The sequence below is a fragment of the Athene noctua genome, chromosome 1 (assembly GCF_965140245.1).
Source record: "Athene noctua chromosome 1, bAthNoc1.hap1.1, whole genome shotgun sequence".
NCBI classification, from domain to species: domain Eukaryota; kingdom Metazoa; phylum Chordata; class Aves; order Strigiformes; family Strigidae; genus Athene; species Athene noctua.
Window position 1 is genome coordinate 72,654,294 of NC_134037.1, and position 18,833 is coordinate 72,673,126.

An 18,833-nucleotide genomic window follows, 5' to 3' on the forward strand; every position below is an offset into this window, starting at 1 on the left:
TGGGGAAGGTAGGGTAACTTCACTGCAGTATTTTCCTAGGGTTGCAAACTGCATTTCAAGGATTACTTGTTTACTTTCTCAATCTGCTACCACTTGAAATGTGGAAAAAATATTGCTTGCTCCTGTGTTAGTAAAGGAAAAAAAGGCTGTATGTGGGTGACAGCAGTGCATAATGATGCTCCTTTGCAAACTAACCCAAAGGCCAAATGTTCTCTGATAAACAGAAAATTTTAAAATCTGGAAAAGAAATATAAGGCTATGGAGAGCAAACAGTGTATACATTGCTTGTAGAAAGGTTCTGTAGATGAATAAAAAAGTTTCATCCTTAGGCATCCTCAGAACCACCAACTGTCACTTCTTACTACTGCTCTACTCCAAAACAGCAGGGAGGAGATTGTATTACCTGAACTTCCTTAACCTCAAGTCTCATAGCTGTCTGAAGTATGTGTTTCATAAAACATTGCATCTGTTTATAGTATCCACCCTTATATAACATTTCAGGATGGGTAGAAAGAATAAGCACTTGGACATCACGATGAAAGGGTATTTTCCAGGCAAGTAAAGTGAAAGGGCCAGCACTGAGGAAGAAAATATTGTGATTTTCCACTTGACGGTCTCATGTAGATGTTCACAAAATAGCCTTCTGTTTCATAAATGAGAAGAGGCATTAAGTCCACCCCCAAATACTACAAACAACCAAATCAGATGGGTGATACAAGTTGACCATGCTTCATTTCAAATTTGCTGAGGTTTTTAGATTCTACATTTAGATCTCATTTCCTGCTGAAATGCATTTTCAGAACATCGTATAGCTACATATAAGAAAATTTCCTCTAGTTAGACTTTAAATGTATGTAGACACAATATGTTGACACTATATTTCTCTTTGCAAGTTATAGTTTACTCCACTAGCAAAATTATAAAGAGCGGTTTGTCTCTACTGTTCCTCAAGCTTCCAAGTTCTTGTTATCCTAAATAAAATTCCACATCTCTAATTGGCCTGACTGTTCTTTTCTTCATCTGAATCAGAAGTGAACATAGTATTCTAGATGCAATATATCACTTTTCGGGGTAGTCACATTAGTACTTCTTTGTCACTATTGGAGTTATGTTTTGTTGCCTTTATTACTGTCTATCCTGATTTTTCCATTTAATATTATGCTGATTCATTGCAAATATAGGCAGAAATCAAGCAGGGTTTATTTTCTTTGCACTGATCCAACAGCAATAGTCAATTACTTTTGTGGCTTGTCTTGAACCCGTAGTTCAAAACTGAAGTTGAAACATTGCTTCAAGATGAAATATTATCATCAGTGTAGAATAAGCCATTGCAACCAAGAAACCAACAAAAAATAATACTGATCACATATAATAAGTGCTAAGACAGTGTAAGGGCATTTTTTTTAGCTGTCCTGAATTTTTCATATCTAGTGAAAATGCTATAAGTTTGGAAATTTGAAATAAGAAAAATCTCCTACTAAGATGCACTGTTCAACATGTGCTGCTGCTCATCTCCATGTCAAACATGCCACTTCGCAGCTAGCTCACCTGGGGAAGAGTAGGTTCACAGAGATTACCTCCATAAAACCCTTGCGGTATATAAGAACGTATTTTCTTGTCACACTTTTACTAACTTCTGCTTTACGTTCTCTGTGATAATGGGAAAGGTCTGGAAATAATTTCACCATTTAGTAGTGAAGTTGATTAAATGTATGTGAAAGGTGTTCAGCTGAGCATGCAGAGCTCTGGCAGTTTGTCCCAGTTGATGGTTTGGTGTTCATAGTCCTGGGAGAGCTGTGCATGCTGCCAGATTCTCCTGGCCTCATTAATAACATTGCAACACCACTTGCGCAGATGCAGTCTCTTAATAGGTATTCACTGGATGTTTTTCTCCTGTTTGCAAGTTTATTAATTTTTTTTTAATAAGTAGAAGAGAAATGCATTTGTATTTATGCATGGTTTTGTCTCTTAAGAATTTATTTCTTCACCTGCAGGAACTACAGAGGGACATAGAGAAACACAGCACTGGAGTGGCATCTGTTCTCAATCTGTGTGAAGTACTTCTTCATGACTGTGATGCTTGTGCCACAGAAGCAGAGTGTGACTCTATCCAGCAAGCTACACGCAATCTGGACAGAAGGTGGAGGAACATTTGTGCAATGTCAATGGAAAGACGACTTAAGTAAGTGTAAAAGGCCTACAAAGTAGTATTTCCTTCCACAGGTACAAATACAGGGTAGGATGTATGTTATAGGGTTACAGTACTGAAGAAGAGGGTGTAAGGGTCAGATAAACTGAATAAGAGCCAATAGCTGTCATGCTGTGGGGAAAAGAAGACATTTTGGATTGCATTTGTATGTGCCTTTATACAAGGTACAGATATCAATTACAAATTTTGCTCACAATGCATTTGATGGAATGATGATGTATTTCCCATGCTTCATAGAAATGATGAGAGAAAAACTAGAGAAAGCTTAGATGGCAGTTTTGACTCCAAGAGATATAGAAAACATGACCTAAAAGGGAGATTTGTAACAATTTTACTTTAGAACTACTGAGACTCATGGGGAAACTAGTTATTGAATGGGTGGAATGTTATTCCTGGTGTTAGGGTTTTCATGCACCTAATGTTCCTTAACAGTTTCCCTTATGTCTGACTTTGTTTATTTGGAAGTATTTTAGCACTGAACTCTCATCTGGAATTTCCTCATCTGTTCACCTTAGCTTTGTTGAGCAAGTGTGGGCTGTAGTGCCTGTGTATCTTGGGTGTGGTGTAGTTTACTGCACAGGCTTAGACCATTCCTTCACCACATGCCAATGAGATCCAGAAGATTCATTGTTCTCTGTTCCCATCTAGCACAGCATGGGTGATTTTGATAGCCATAATGATGTAGCCTAGATTGGACCAATGCTATATACTCTGTGCTGATCAGTAATAAAACATGTTTAATTGTTTGAACTCCTGTATTTATGAAGATTTTTTTATGTGTCTTTTTAAGTTATGAATCTGATTTCTGTGATGTTTACACAGTCATATCAAGAAATCTAGGTAAAGTTTATGGCTTTTCAAAATGCTGAATTGAAGTGTATATGATCTTAGTTTGTAGGATATTCTTAATGTGTTTAGTGAAGTTTTCTTTATGCAAAAAAAAAGGTTGCTTTTAAGTTGTCTGCTCTATATCCACAGATTGCTGACTTCAAGTAATTTTATACTATTGTCTTGGTAATTCTTGTATTGTGTGTATATATATAAAAATACAGCTTATAAATTGTATCTTGGCCACAGTCTATCTTGAAAATACACAGAAAAAATGCATACCTTTGTGTCCAGCAAATTAATTCATAACTATTTTAAGTTAATGTGGAACAATGCATTGAACTCTATTTTACTTTCTTGCAATGTACACATTGTGCTATTAGTAGATTTGTACCAGTAAGGTAACTGAATTATAAGAATTTAGGATGTGTATTGTACTAGAAACAGTCATTCATGTTAAAAAGCAACTTCCTAGATGTAAAACTTCAGTTTGAACTACATAGCATCAACAAAGCGAAAATTTTTCATGGATCAGGTCCTTTTCCAGACTGCATATCTAAGATTTGAGAAAGATGTATTCTGTATGTAAAAAAAGATGCAGTTCTCCTGTAATACAACCTGTCTCAAAATAGATCTTGTTGTTTTGAGTCAAGTAGTTTTGAAGTTCTCAGAATTTTACAGTCTCAGTATTAAGCCAATTTGATTTCAGGATCAAGAGGCAGCCACTATTTTTATATATTCAATTGAAGTCAAACTGGGGTTTTCTAAATATTGGAATAACAACATCTGGGTTTTTTTAATAAAAATATGTTTGCAGTGTATATTGAGAGATAGCATTTTACCACTCAGTGAATGCAGAAGTAAAACATTCATGTCCCTTTGCAATGCAGAATAAGGACTGGGAACTTTAAAATACATGCTGCAACACCTTTATCATTCTGTAAGAAAAAGTTCTGCAGTTGGAGGTAGTGTAGAATTTTTAATCTCTAAAATACTGGCTTAGGTACCTACAGTGGTACTGTATTTCAGAGCATGTGCTCAGATTCTTAGAGCTCCTATTGCATACTTACAACTTTCTTTTTATACTGCTTCCAAAATTAGATGCATAAAAAAAAATGCCATCATCTTATTCTAGTTTGGTCTGGAACGAGCCATCCTTCCCTGTGGTCTGTTTATCAGCCTGTCTGTCTGAGTGAGATTAAGAGTCAGTTACTGTCTGGTGCACCGCTAGTTTGCTGTTGTAGATGATTCGTTGAAGTTCTGTAGGTCATCTGGCCTTCAGTTGGAGCATTCCCTAATTTTCCATTATCTACTGCAGAATTGAAGAGACGTGGCGGCTGTGGCAAAAGTTTTTGGATGACTACGCTAGATTCGAAGAGTGGCTAAAAGTCTCTGAGAGGACAGCTGCTTTCCCGAGCTCCTCTGGTGTACTTTACACAATTGCTAAGGAAGAACTGAAGAAATTTGAGGTGATTTATAATAGTCAAAATTTAATATCTGCTGATCACATTACAGCATCCATCTGGTTGTTCTTTCTTCTCATATACAAGTCACTGAGCAGTGACACTGTATTAATATAGCAGAGCTGATGATTTTGTGCTGCCTTCAGTGGCAGGTTTCTAGGATGAAAAAACAGTGGAATGTGGCAACTGAAAATGCTAATAATTCAATCTACTTTCATGTGCTGTTTGTTCACTAAAGTTAGATTTCTCACCTTTTTTATTTCTGCAACATTTTAATATGTCCAGTCAGTAGGTGCTCCAGAGCATTCATAAATCTCCCTTCACCAAGTATCTCTTCAAATGCATGCTGCATGTGTTAGATTTTGCTGTGATTTTATCCTTCCTCTTCTTTCTGTAACTCTCTGAAACCATCCCTCTGAACTATTTTCTGGTTTCGTATAATGGACAATATCCTAGTTTTCAATCTTTATACCTGAAACTCAGGTTCGTGAAAATATTGTTATATGTTCACATGGTGTCCCCCTGTCTCATCCCACATGGTGGGTTACAAGAGGGGGTGAACCTTTTGAATTCCCTGAGAGCCAGTCTGGTTGAAGAGCCAGTCTCTGCTCGAAGAGCCAGTCTCTGCTCAGCAGAGCCACAGTGTGGGCCGAGTCACCACAATGACTCGGAGGACTAATTGTGCTGGTGACATTATTAACTAACCACTTTAGTAAGTGAATGGAGACAGTTTGGCAACAATCAACTGATAACCATCTGGGGAACGAATAAAGGCACTTTGGCAATGAGACCCGTCAATGATCAACCGATCACAATTCAACTCCTACAAAACTTATACACGTGAATATATGTAAGAAAGAGAGAGAGCAAGCAGAAAGAGGAAAGAGAAAAGAGAGGAGGAGGGGATATGAAAAGGGGAATCACCACCCTTGGATCCCACGTTGTCGCAGAATAGCCAGCTTGGTCCATCAGTGACGTGTCAACAAAGACACACGTGGGATCTTACCTTTATATAGTCTTTTTTACACACACACAGTAGGTTGTTCCAGAAGGTTCTCCTTTTCTCTGGCTTGTACCTGTGCAGTTAGGCAACTTCTGTCTCTGGGCAACAACAGGAGGGAGGGGGAGAGAAATGGCCCACTGCCCCACCTCCACAGAGCTCACTCCACTTTTACCCCATAGGGCATCCCACTCAAGTTGTTTGAGAACATCCTCTTTATAAACAGTTGCTTGTTTATGAACAGTTTGTGACACCCCCGTGACTTAAAAGTTAAGTTCATGCTTCAAAACTGACAAGCCATCACATTGTAGTAGACACTGGGGAGTTATGTAACAAGCTATGGCTAGTCACAGGTGAAAATCTTTTGCTCAGTTTCCTATTTGCAAGGAGTATATAAAAATGAGAGAAATAATTCTGAAGAAACAGAACAAATTCTGTAAACAATCAGGTGCTGCAAAGTATTTGCTGTGAAGAAATGTAAATTTTAAACAATGTCTAAGGCCACTTTATACTTTTTGGTTTAACAATTAATTCAAAAATTCTGAATGTACTGGCCAGGTTTTGTTGTTAAACACTGCCAGACTTCATTATGGCGAGGTAGGTGGCCATAGTATAAAAATGTTTGCTGAACACAAGTACTCTGTGTCAGACCTCCTTCCCATTGTCCCTTTATTCAGTGATCAGGATCTGAATCTCTTGTTTAATGTCTCTGTATGAGAAACAGTACCAAAAGTATCTTGGCTGTCTTTGTTTTTTACAGCTGATCTGACTTTGCCCAAAGTCTGTTTCATCGAACCTCAGCCTTTATGGTGACCTTTCCTCTCCTGCAGACTTGTGGAAATTTTACTGTCTGCAGAATGTCAGCAGGAATTAGCTGTGAAGAGAACAGTTTAGCTGCCTCTCCAGAAACCTGCTTTCTCTGCAGTTTGGTTCTTTCTCTTTTCTGAGCACCTAGCTTTTTTACCTGCCAAAAAGCAGGAATGCCAGCAACAAAAGTTGCGGTGTTCAAATTCAGCAGAATTCAGCAACTTCACTGTGAAGTTAGTATAAATTCAGCCACATATACTAATTGAAGCCGGTTTCTGCTTTAACTAGACATTTTTTTCTCATTTTTCCTGCCATATCTGCAGTTGAATTTAACAAAAAAAAAAGTTACAAAACAAACAAAAAAGAGCCCAGCAGACCATGTAAGAACCTTTCAGTTCCTGAGCACAAAGGTCAGAGATGGCTCTCACTGACTTCACTGTGCAAAATCAAACTCTTTCCTCTGCAGTAGTTTATGGAGAAGTGAAAAGAGGTTACAGCAAGGAACACAACAGATTAATTCTTGTGCAGCTGAGCTGAAAAAATGGAAGACAGATACACAGCTGTTCTGCTGTACAAGGCTTGGCAACAGGTGAAACAACAACTGCACACTTTTAGATTTCATGATCCTAGTAAACATAGTTGGATTTGTGCCTCTGATGTTAGAATTGACTCCCTGTGCAATTTTAAGCAAATTCAGTTCTACTGAGCCTTTTACTCCAGTTGCAAGCCCATTTGCTCCTTGTTGGTTGTCCCCTACCCAGTTTGATGGCCATTTAATGAAAGGAGTAGTTATATTGAGAGGACTCTACAGACTTTTAATCTTTTTTTCTTTTTGCAAACCAGCTTCTTTTGTCTCTGGTATTACAGCGGAAATGTCCTTATTTCGTTTTTAGCTTTGACTGGTGCAACATGAAGAGTGTATGTTATGTAGAAATCTTATGTGTTAGCTGATTTTAATGAAAATTTTTGTAAGGAAGTGTATTACCTATCACACTTCTCCAGTCCTTAGTAAGGGTGGTATCTAGTTTGGGGAGAGATTGACAGTTTATTTGCATTGTGAGGAATACCAGAGAGCAAGTTCATAGAACTACAACGGGAGCCAAAACCTACTTGTATTCAAAAGAGAGCTGGTGTGGTCCTGGTTTTTAAGTCTTCCTTTGATTGATTGCTTTTATGTTTCTATGACAACATAAAAATGAGTAGGTTGTGGGTTTTTTTAATTAATTTCTTTTTTATTATTTTTGAAGGGATTAATTCAGTCGGTATCTTATTAAGATGCTTTCTCCAAATTGCCTTGTGATTGCTGATCACAACATGAAACTCATGGGCCAAGTCACCTGCTGTTTCTGCTCCCCAGATGGGTGACTGAGGCTTTTATAATAGTAGAGGAAGCACTAAAAGTACATGGTGCAGACACTTGCCCAAGCCTAAATTGATAACGGATGTTCATGAAATTTTCTTTCCGTGAAGGTTTTAAGACAAAACTCACTTGTGTACCCGTATACTGAAGGTAAAGAGATGATTCCTTCAGTACCATTTTTCACTGTCTTTGGTAAAACTCAGAATAAACAATTGCTCAAATATCTCCAATGTTTGCACTTCAGCAAATTCAGTATGCATAAGGAAACCCAGTGAAGCCACAGGAATCTTGGATTTTTGTTCATTTTTTAAAAAAATGTTTCATATTCACTGTTTGTGTTTCTGTCCTCAAATACAAAGCCATATGATTGAGTAGAAAGGGGAGTCTATTTTTTTTGTGCTGATTTTGCCATTGTAATGGGTACTCATGTTGCAATTTCTCATGCCGTGGGCTATGTTGGTTTTGTAAACATTTTTCTTTCTTTTGCTCATTTTAATCACAAGATAGCCTCTCAATAAGATAGCCTTCAGGGGGTGTCTGCATCCATAGCGAAATCTATCAGCTACCACAAGTCAGAGTAGATGTAGGGTCAAAATAAAGGGAGAGACTTGTACATGCACCCTGATTTCAATAATTCAGAATCTGATGGTGACTTTTGTTCATATTGCTGTAGGCCTTCCAGAGACAAGTCCATGAAAGTCTGACTCAGCTGGAACTGATCAATAAACAATATCGCCGCCTGGCCCGAGAGAACCGCACTGACTCTGACTGCAGCCTCAAACAGATGGTTCATGAGGGGAATCAGAGATGGGACAACTTACAAAAGCGAGTTACCTCCATCCTGCGCAGACTAAAAGTATTCTTCCATTTTTAAGCCTTTCAGTTTCCCTGATATACTTATGAATCAGGAGTATTCCAGAAGCTTCCAATTTAATGCATTTGCATAGTGTTTTTGAGGGGATTTTTACCTTTGGAAGAGGAAGGGAACTTATCTGTTCACTTTGTCTGAGGTAACCAAAGCATGAAGTCTGCAGGGAAATGCTTGGTGACCTCAAACACTGCCTCCTTCATAGAAGATAACTCTCATAGGTCAGCTAATTGCAACTGTAGATGATTTTACTGAAAAAGGAACCTTAGAAAACATGTACAAAATGAAAGAAGTAGGTGTACTGAGGTTAGGTTGGGTTTGAAGGGCATGAAACCCACTTCTTCAGAGAACCACTATTGCTAGGGTCTTCTTTTGGGTAATTTGTTCGTTTCATACCACTCAATTTTCCACCCCCCAGCATTTTATTGGCCAGCGTGAGGAGTTTGAGACAGCACGTGATAGCATCTTGGTATGGCTAACAGAAATGGACCTGCAGCTGACCAACATTGAGCATTTCTCAGAGTGTGATGTCCAAGCAAAGATAAAGCAACTTAAGGTAAAGAATGATTGAATGGTAACAGGAGGAGGAATGAGAGATGGGTGAGAAAATAACTTAAGAAACATTATGCAATAATGTAGCTGGATACAGTCCCTTACTTGTAGGCTGAGAGTTCAACCTCCGAAGTTATGTGAGATGTCAGGTTTCAATATGTGCTTTTCTGCCAGAGTGGAAAATCTTTGCACAGTGAAAAATTTTTTAAAAACCCAAGGGTGATAGTCTCCATTCCCTAATCAAAAGAGAAAATGTTGATAAAAATTATTAATGTCAAGTTCCCATTATTACTGACACCTAAGAATTACTATGTTGGTCAACCATTTCTGCATAAGATAAATCATATTCTGGAGAGAAAAATATCAAATGTCATGTTATCCAAAATTCCAGTGTGGTAGCTTTAGCATCTGTGTTCATTCTAGACATTTGGTCATGGGCATGGCTTGTTTAGAGAATAGCTTTCTTTCCAAATACAACAAGTGAGGAATGAGATGGTAAACCATGAAGTATCACTGCTTTTGGCTGGAAAGACTGTGGAATGCTAATTTAATTGCTCATTGTTGCTCATGCCAATATCTGTAAAGATCCCTGTTTGTTACCCACACCATTCTTGCTCAAAAACCCCAAGACTTGCATCCTTAATAACTTAGGTAGTTGTAATGTTGATTTCATTAATAAAGCATGGGCTTCTCTTTTATGCAGGCTTTCCAGCAAGAAATTTCACTAAACAACAACAAAATTGAGCAGATAATTGTGCAGGGTGAGCAACTCATTGAGAAGAGTGAGCCCATAGATGCAGCTGTCATTGAAGAAGAACTAGATGAGCTGCGTCGTTACTGTCAAGAGGTCTTTGGACGTGTGGAACGTTATCACAAGAAACTCATCCGTCTTCCTGTGTGTATACTTACATACATACCTACTTGTTTGGTTTGTTGCCATTTCACAAGTGTGAGAATGAAAAGAGAGATGTTGAAATGAACTAACATGAAACTTCTGTAACTTTCCAAAAATCCTGTGGTTTAATTTTATTACAACCCTGACCTTCTGCCTCCCTTCATTATACTCTATTTATGTCCTGTACAGAGAGCAAACTTGCCAGATCTGGAATTTTTGTAAATCAACATGAAAATCCATGCAAATTGGAGATTTATAAAACTTTATTAATGGGGATAGCAGTGTGGGACTAGTAATAAGAACATCTTCCTGCTCTGTCAGATAGTTTTCTTTAGCAGGTTATTGAGTTCTGTTTTGTTTAAAAAACAATGATAGAATGATTCTCCCCGTCAGAAGAGACAGAAATTTGTCTCCAGAAATGAACACACAGCTAAATAAGTGAGAGCAAAATGAGTTTTGGTAGCTCAAGTCCTACTGAAGGAAAGGAACAAAACCCAGGGTTTTCAAAATAGGAAAAAATATAATGAGAGCAGTGATTACGACAAAGATCACTTATGCTTCCGATAACTTGATTCCAGAGTTTTCTCTAAATTCATGTCTGAATTACAGCGATATCAGTAAAGTCTGAAGACGTGTGCTTGATGTGAGACTTTGTGGTGCCTTAAGTAATTAAAAGGAGCTGGCATTATGAACTTTTTTGTTGCTTTGGCTTTTTAGTGCACCTTAAAATAATGAAGGAGAGTGCAGACAAATGAAAAATGGAAATCAATGTGACTGTTGCCTAATGCTACTTTATTTCACTGACCCAGGCTGAGCATGCAGTGCCTCTGCACATTGCATTGATAGGTTCTGTTTGCATTATGCTTCTAGCTGACAGATGACGAACATGACCTCTCTGACAGAGAGGTGGATCTGGATGAATCAGCAGATCTCTCTGACATACACTGGCATGACAAATCTGCGGACAGCATTCTCTCCCCGCACCCCTCTTCCAACCTTTCGCTGCCTCTTTCCCAGCCGGTGAGAAGCGAGCGATCAGGGCGAGATACTCCTGCGAGCGTGGACTCCATTCCCTTGGAGTGGGATCATGACTACGACCTTAGCAGAGACCTGGAGACAGCTGTTTCACAGGCACTGCACTCTGAGGAAGAAGATGGAGGACAAGAGAAGGACTTCTACCTGAGAGGAGCAGCTGGTATAGCAGGTACGGTGGCAACATGTGTGTCCTGATCTTTTCTAGTAAAAAGAAGCAAATGTTACATGTGTGATTGCTTGGCCAAGATGCTCATGGAAAAGTAAAATCTTCAAGGGCTATTTAAAATAAACATCTTTCCCTAAGTGATCCCAGTGGCCTTCTGGCATTAGACACAGTGATGGCGATTTCTGGATGACTACAACCTTTGAAAATCACAAAAGCATATATGATATGACAGGGAATTGGCTGTGTCACTGTGCTTGTGGCCTGCCAGATGGGGTATGTCATCTGCAACAGCAATGCATCGTAAGTTATTCTGACTAGAAGAAACCATACTGGATATGTCAAGTGCAAAATAAACTGATGAAGAAATGCTGTGGGAGAGATCCACAAACAAAATCATCAAGTGCTTAAGTAAATCTTAACTCAGTCCTTACCCAGGCAAGACTCCAGCAACTGAATGTTTAGCCTGAGGTGGGATCTTGGGTCTCGCTTTCCAATGAAGTTGGAAACCTTTTATAAGTGTGTGTGCTTTGTGTAACAAATCTTAACAAGTGAAAGTGCCCAAATGCAGCCAGTTCTGGGGGAAGACATACTGGTATATTATACTCTGATCTTCTGGCTGTTTTTTGCTTTCCAGATCATTGCTTTGAAAAGAGTCAGGTTTGCCTCAATATTAAGAGATTTTCTAACAGGCTCCCTGTGTTTCAGTCTTTACCTTTTTTCCTTCTCCAGAAAGGATGTTTGCTATTGGAACCATTTATATATTCCATCCCATGAAAAGGACTCCTGCTGTGAGGAGACAGCCATTGCTGAACAGTTGATTTAGACTGTGCTTTTATTTTTTCAGATGTAGAGATCCCTGAAACTCTTGAGGCCTATGTAACACTCACAGAAAACACACTCAAAAATCTCTCTGGTAGGCATCAAAAAAGACTAAGCATAGCCAGATGCAAATACCACAGTGCGCAAGCATAATTTCTTTCTCTTCTCTTAGCACCTGTTATACTTTTCACAACTTACAAGATAAATAATGACAGCATTAGCATATTAATGTAGAAGTATCCTGCTTTACTACTGTACTTAAAAGGCATTATTAGGTGCATGGATGAAACAATAATTTTTGGAGTATTGGCCCTCTCACCTTAGCTAGCTAGACTAAACTGATCAGTAGGCTACTCTGGTCTTTATTCTCTGGAGTCCCTCAACAGGACTTAATACTTTGTTGTGCCTCTGAGAGAAGAGTGGTTTCTACAAACATTAAGATGAAAAGATACAGAGCAAAACCTAATTTGGGCTTATTTTTTTAACAAAGCCACTGCTTGGATTATTACTTAGATATAAACTTTTAAACAGTGCCAAGGTGAAGACTACTGCACTACAGCAGTGGTCTAATATCTTTATCTTAGTCTTCTATATTGGAAAATGATTTTTTTTCACGTTGCATTTTTACACAAGATTAAGCCTTCTGTTTAATTTGTTCGATGACTCTCTCAGAGGGTTTAGATGCATTTACAAATACCTTTTCTTATGATTTCAGTTTTTCTCTTTTGAAATAATGACTTCATTTGCAAATTTGAAATAGCAAGCATTTAAAATCTCAGTGTTTGTGGCACTGACATCAGGTTCACTGTCCATTTTTTTTTTCCCCTAAATAAGTGAAATAATATTATGATTGATTAAGAGTATAAATAATAGGAGTACATATAGAAAAATGTGTGTAATTTTCTGACCTGTGAAAAGTAGTGAGAGAAAAGCCATATTGAGGACTTAGTTCTGTCTATTTGGGGTGAGGCGGTGTTTTATTTGAAAAAAAGATTGATCATCCAAGAGGCTCCATTTTCTGTAATTATGTGGACAGAAGCCTCCCCTTCTCTATGGATGTTTTTAATTGTGTTTTTATAAATAAATTCAAACTGTCTTTGTAAACAGATTAAAATCAGGCACAGTGATAGAATATGGATAAGGGAGTTATATGGTTTTCTGTACTGCAGCCTGCTTCAGATTAGAATTGGCTGTAGCTAATTCATATCACAGAATTCAGATGACCTCTGCAAGGAAAATACAAGTTAGTCCTGCTTCAGGTGTGAGTTTCAAATGGCTTGGATGAATAATACCATTTTGCAGATAATCTACCCATAATTTTTGTCAAATGCCTAATTGGAAAAATACTATAAATTTTGCCGCTTAGTGTGGTTGCCTCAGTCAGTCATGAATTACCTGCTGTGGGCTTTCAAAACGTCCAGTCATCCATGAAACTTGAGAATATATAACAGTATCGCTTAGAGTTTGTATACTGCTTTCAATCTTCAAAATTGTATACAAATAGAATTCTTTCATGTAGATTGAAATTTTTTAGTGGAGAGAATACAAAGAAATGAGGAGAGATCAAATTTTAACACGGATTTGGATCAGGAGTTTGGGATACAAGGTTGTATTTGGGAGTGTTTGTGAAAGGGAGCAAGGCATTCTCCAAAATTAGTGAGGTTAGAGCATACTTTACCAAGAACTTTCCCCTTCAGAGAGGTGAGGAATTCTCTGAGGGAAAAGTCACTTCAGAATAGTCACCAAGCCTGCTTTAAACTGTGAACTCTTTGACACTATGCTTATGGCAAGCATGTTCATTGATACAGTTGTCTGTCCTCTGAAGGTTGCTAACACCCTCTGCTGTAACTAGTTACCACTTTGCTTTGACACTGTACCGCTCATACTGCTGCAGTCACATTTTTCCTTTACTGTTTAATCTAGTTAGTATTCCTGATATTTATTCTGCCTGGGCAAAAGATAAAAAAAACTTTGGAAAAAACTTGGGTGACAGTCACTTTTTTGGTTTTGGTACAGGAGAACCTGGTGCCCTGGAAGCACATATCCGACAGCTGGACAAGGCATTAGACACCAGTCGTTTTCAAATACAGCAAACAGAAAACATCATCCGCAGCAAAACACCTACAGGACCAGAGCTGGATTCCAGTTACAAAGGATATGTGCGTGTATTTTGGAGCACAAGTTGAATAAGCACTCCAAGCTTAGATTTGCTGTTGAAAGAAATATGGCTGTTTCAACAAAGCAATTAGATATTACTACTTCTCAGACTTACTCATTCATATGGTTGCTACACTTAACCACATGCTATTGTTGTTTATATTATTTAGTGTCTTTACAATAGCATAAGATCATTGGAACATGACTCTAAGGAATTAATTTTCCTGTCACATTTTTGCAGATATCCAAAAGTACTTTCTTACATGTGTTTTTATCCATCTAATGATGATATCCTTGTTTAAAATTCTTCTGCATTTAAAAGCTGTTTTTATAGCTTCATATACAGTATTCATCTTGCTGATGAATTATGTAATAATGATGAACTCATCATGTAAGCAGGGTTGTCTATATGGAATTAAAAACCTTTCTGAGAGAGGTTTTCTGGAAGAAAAATCTCCAAATCATTCAAATAATTTTATTACTGGGAGAACTGAAAGATGCATAGTAATATCTCCACACTTAAGTGTATTTACTTTATCACATCTTCTAGTGTTTTTGCCATAGTGTCTTAACATTTAGAATAGATGTCACATAAAGTCCTTCAGCACGATTTGGCACAGTGTCACTGATTTATTTCTATTTAGTCTGAATTTATGCTTTAAGCCTCTATTGTCCATATACATTTCTCTGATAGTATCAAGACAGATTGTTAAAATAATAGATTTTTATCTTCACACTTAGACCTTCTTCTGAAGAATTTTGGAAGTTACATTGTAATTTGCATTTTCTGTGCAATTAGTAATGTACAGTGCATATTAAGGTGGGATTTTTTGTTTGTTAACCCAGATGAAGCTACTAGGTGAGTGCAGTGGAAGCATAGACTCAGTAAAAAGGCTTGGATATAAACTGAAGGAGGAAGAAGAAAAATTATCTGGACTTATTAACCTGAACAGCACTGAAACACAAACAGCTGGTAAGTAACATTTAGTTCTTTGATGGAAAGTAATTATGAAAAGTAGCAAACATCCAAAGTTTTTCTGAATAAACACTTGGTATTATTTACTGACATATATATTTACATGACTGTCTGTTACTATGTTCTGTTTAACCGTTTAACATCTCTTAATAGGAATAGTAAGTATTCCTTGTATATGCCCTGTAAAGAGATTAGGCATACATGTACATTTTAAGAACCCCTTCATATCATGAGACATAACCCTAAGCCTTTTGGAATGTCCCTGTGGATGCAGTGCATTTTTGTTGAATGTTTTCTGATGTAAAAAGGTTGCTTATATTGCTGTACAACACACCTAAGTCAGCATTCATTTCTTCTAATATTAGCTTTCACTACAGAAATCTATATTCACCTGATAGAAGTATTCACTTGACTAATTTTAAGTATAGCTGTAGAACAGGAGGTATTGCACTGTAAAAACAAGGATTAATTTCCAGACACTATAAAGGCAACATCTCCATTCTTAGCTTGGCAAGATACACTACCCATGCAGTTTATTTGATTTTGTTGTTCAGTTGATAGAATTATACAACTTGTCCTTCTGCCAGAGCATTTCAAGATAACTAAAAAGAAGAAATAGACCCTACTTTATTTCTTTTTAGTGCAGGTATTTATCTAGCGCATCAGCAGTAGCTTAGGCAAATGCAGTGAGGTGTATTAAATTGTGATAGGTACAAATACCAATGAAAATAATAATAAATATATGACTAGTTAGACATATTCATATTTCTTTTCCAGTTTGCATTTATGCTAATTTATGATGTCTTTATACCTGCATAATCTGTTTTAGACCTGCATGTATCAACTTAATTCTGTTCATAGAAGTCTGACGTTAGAAAGTGGTAAAATTGCCTGCTGCCTGGAATCATCAAGATTCTTTTCTCTCCAACATCATGTTCTTCAATCTAATTTAGTTTTCAGTGTCGTGTTTTGTGGGTTAGGGTTTTTTGGGTATTTTTTTCTGCACAGGATTCAACTGATGCAATTGTGTGTGTGGCTAGTGGTTATTTTGCTTTTGTTGAATTTGATGTTTATCATTTCAGGTGTAATTGACCGATGGGAATTAATCCAGGCTCAGGCTCTAAGCAAGGAGCTGAGGATGAAGCAGAACCTTCAGCAATGGCAGCAGTTTAACTCTGACCTTAATAGCGTTTGGGCTTGGCTTGGAGAAACTGAAGAGGAACTGGAGAAGCTCCACCACCTTGATCTCAGCACTGACATACAAACTATTGAGCTCAGAATCAAAAAACTGAAAGTGAGTTTTATTTCTTTTTTTCATAAGTTGCCTTGTAAACAGACCTGAGTGCAAGAGGTACGTTGAAGAGGTTGCCAATAGTTGCACCTGGTTTGCTCCATTCTGCACATAGAGGGCTACTGCTGATAACGGAAGTAACTTGGAAAGTGATTTTATGAATCACCTTTTGGCAGAAAAATGTACCACTGGCATTTCCTATATAATCCAAATGAATTTTTGAAATAGTAATTCTGTGGCAATGCTGTAATTCCATAATGTACAGATAATTCCTGATGTCAGCTAAACTGTTGAAAGAAGAAAAAAAAAAAAAAGCCAAGGTAAATCAAATCTAGTCCAACTGGTAACAAAATAGCTACTTGAAAAGAAATGCCTCACTGGGAAATACTACTTTGTGTGGAGGAAGGAGAGAGTGACCAAAGGGGTTGTAGCCTATCCATTGCTGTAACTAGTGCAACATAGGAAAAATTGGGTTCACTTTGCAACATTGCTGTTTCTTCTTATAACATCTCAGAGGCATCAGGATCTGAATGCTGCCTTTGTGATCTCTCCTGGATGTTGTACAGCTATAAAAATCTGCAAATATGATGTTCTACAACTCCACATTCAGTTATTAGCGCCTTATAAGCTTGGGCACAAAAATGTGGGAGCCAATGTCAAAATGCACTGTGCTTCATGCTAAGAATGAGGCGGACAGATAGCAAAGACTGTTTCCGGCAGTGATCCACTAAAGTATATTAATGCTGATCTTCACTGTAATACAAATATAGCTGCCATAAGTACTACAAAGGTCACTGTGACATGGGGCTTTTAAGTAAATGCTGTAAAGTAGGTGGAAGAGGGGGCATTTCATAAGAATCCTGTTCTTATCTCAACCGCTCTTGGAAAGCCCATTAGTGCCCTCCAAACCAAAAGAGGTGGGGTTTCTTTTGTGGCTTCCAATGTAAACAAATCAGTTTTATACATGTCCTGCTTCTATAAATTGGAGTAAGTTATTTATACTCATTGTATGTTTTCTTTTCCCTCATTAAAAGCTTTTATTTTAAAATACTGTTGACAGCAGTTTCCACTTGAAAACATGTTGGGTTTTATGTTTATCAGCAAAACTGAAAAGTGAGGGCAAAAGTTTTATTGTGAGCTAAAGTACAATTGTCCTACATCTCTAAATTTTGTTGGGCCTGCTCTGTGTTTAAAATATCTGAAACGTGAGCCAGATCTTTAAAATTCAACTATGACTTCAGGCTTTTAAGACTTTACAAGTTTAATTGGCCTTTTCTAGTTTATGCTTAGAGTACAATTTTAGTAGATTAGTTAAACAGTGAACATTTGCAGAGTCACAAAGTGCGCACAAAAATCTCATATCCAGACTAAAGAGACTGTTACAGTAAGGTACCATCCTGCAGTGCTGATAGCAAGTCACTGCATTCTTGTGGTGCCTTCTCTACTTGGTTCTTCTGAAAGTCACATGTTTTACTGATTTCCATCCTTTCTTTCCCTGTCTCCCTTTGTCTTATCATCAAGGAGCTGCAGAAAGCAATTGATAACCGCAAAGCAATCATCTTATCCATCAATCTGTGCAGCTCAGAGTTCACTCATTCTGACAGTGAGGAGAGCAAGAAGCTTCAAGAGCGCCTGTCTCAGATGAATGTGCGCTGGGACCACGTATGCAGTATGATCGAAGAGTGGCGCTGCTCATTGCAGGATGCATTAATGCAATGCCAGGTCTTTATTGTGCTTATTTTAAATTGTCAACATCCCACATATCAAAAATGTAAACCATATAGTTATCTGGTGTACTCATTGTCCTGTCTGAAACTTACCCATGCAAGCCAAAATACAGCTTCAGTATGTGTTTTCTGAAAGATAGATCTGCACTATGCTGAAACATGTGTTTCTAGCCCAAGATTTTCTACGTTTGTCATCTCTGAAATAGTATTCTAGTATATTATTTTACACTTCTTTGTAAGTTATGTTGTTTAGCTGGTAGGACCTATCATAGAATAAACTAAAAACCTGAATTTGATTGGAATTTTCTGCTACGCTATTAAAATCATCACTAATCACTTGCAGGATTTCCATGAAATGAGCCATGGTTTGCTGCTTTGGTTAGAGAATATTGACAGAAGAAAAAATGAAATTGTGCCCATCAATCCAAACCTGGACCCAGAAATGCTGCAGGATCATCACAGACTTCTAATGGTAGTCTATAATCACCTCTTTCTCCCCCAAAATACATCATTAGAAAAATACCTAACCAGTTTTACCTTTCTCTTCAAGGGTTAGCGTTCTACATTGCATGCTAACATTCAGCTGTGGGACCAATGTCAGTAACTACTTTGGTAGAGAACACTACTCACTTCCATTAGTAGCATAACTTGTATTTTAAAATCTGAGGCAACTGCTAAGC

At 37.7% G+C, this 18,833-nt stretch overlaps 1 protein-coding gene across 2 annotated transcripts in view; it reads left to right on the forward strand.

The window, feature by feature from the left end:
• Window positions 1-18,833, forward strand: part of SYNE1 (spectrin repeat containing nuclear envelope protein 1) — a 322,973-nt gene that overhangs the window by 291,565 nt on the left and 12,575 nt on the right. Inside the window, exons 3-14 of one of the 2 annotated variants that reach the window (XM_074896544.1) lie at window positions 1,995-2,182; window positions 4,356-4,506; window positions 8,341-8,523; window positions 8,954-9,091; window positions 9,791-9,982; window positions 10,853-11,186; window positions 12,028-12,096; window positions 14,019-14,161; window positions 15,006-15,132; window positions 16,218-16,429; window positions 17,948-18,148; window positions 18,497-18,625. In XM_074896544.1, coding sequence (XP_074752645.1) covers window positions 1,995-2,182; window positions 4,356-4,506; window positions 8,341-8,523; window positions 8,954-9,091; window positions 9,791-9,982; window positions 10,853-11,186; window positions 12,028-12,096; window positions 14,019-14,161; window positions 15,006-15,132; window positions 16,218-16,429; window positions 17,948-18,148; window positions 18,497-18,625 — 2,067 coding nt within the window. The remainder of the gene's footprint in view (window positions 1-1,994; window positions 2,183-4,355; window positions 4,507-8,340; window positions 8,524-8,953; window positions 9,092-9,790; window positions 9,983-10,852; window positions 11,187-12,027; window positions 12,097-14,018; window positions 14,162-15,005; window positions 15,133-16,217; window positions 16,430-17,947; window positions 18,149-18,496; window positions 18,626-18,833) is intronic. The other variant, XM_074896543.1, reaches the window with a different exon arrangement.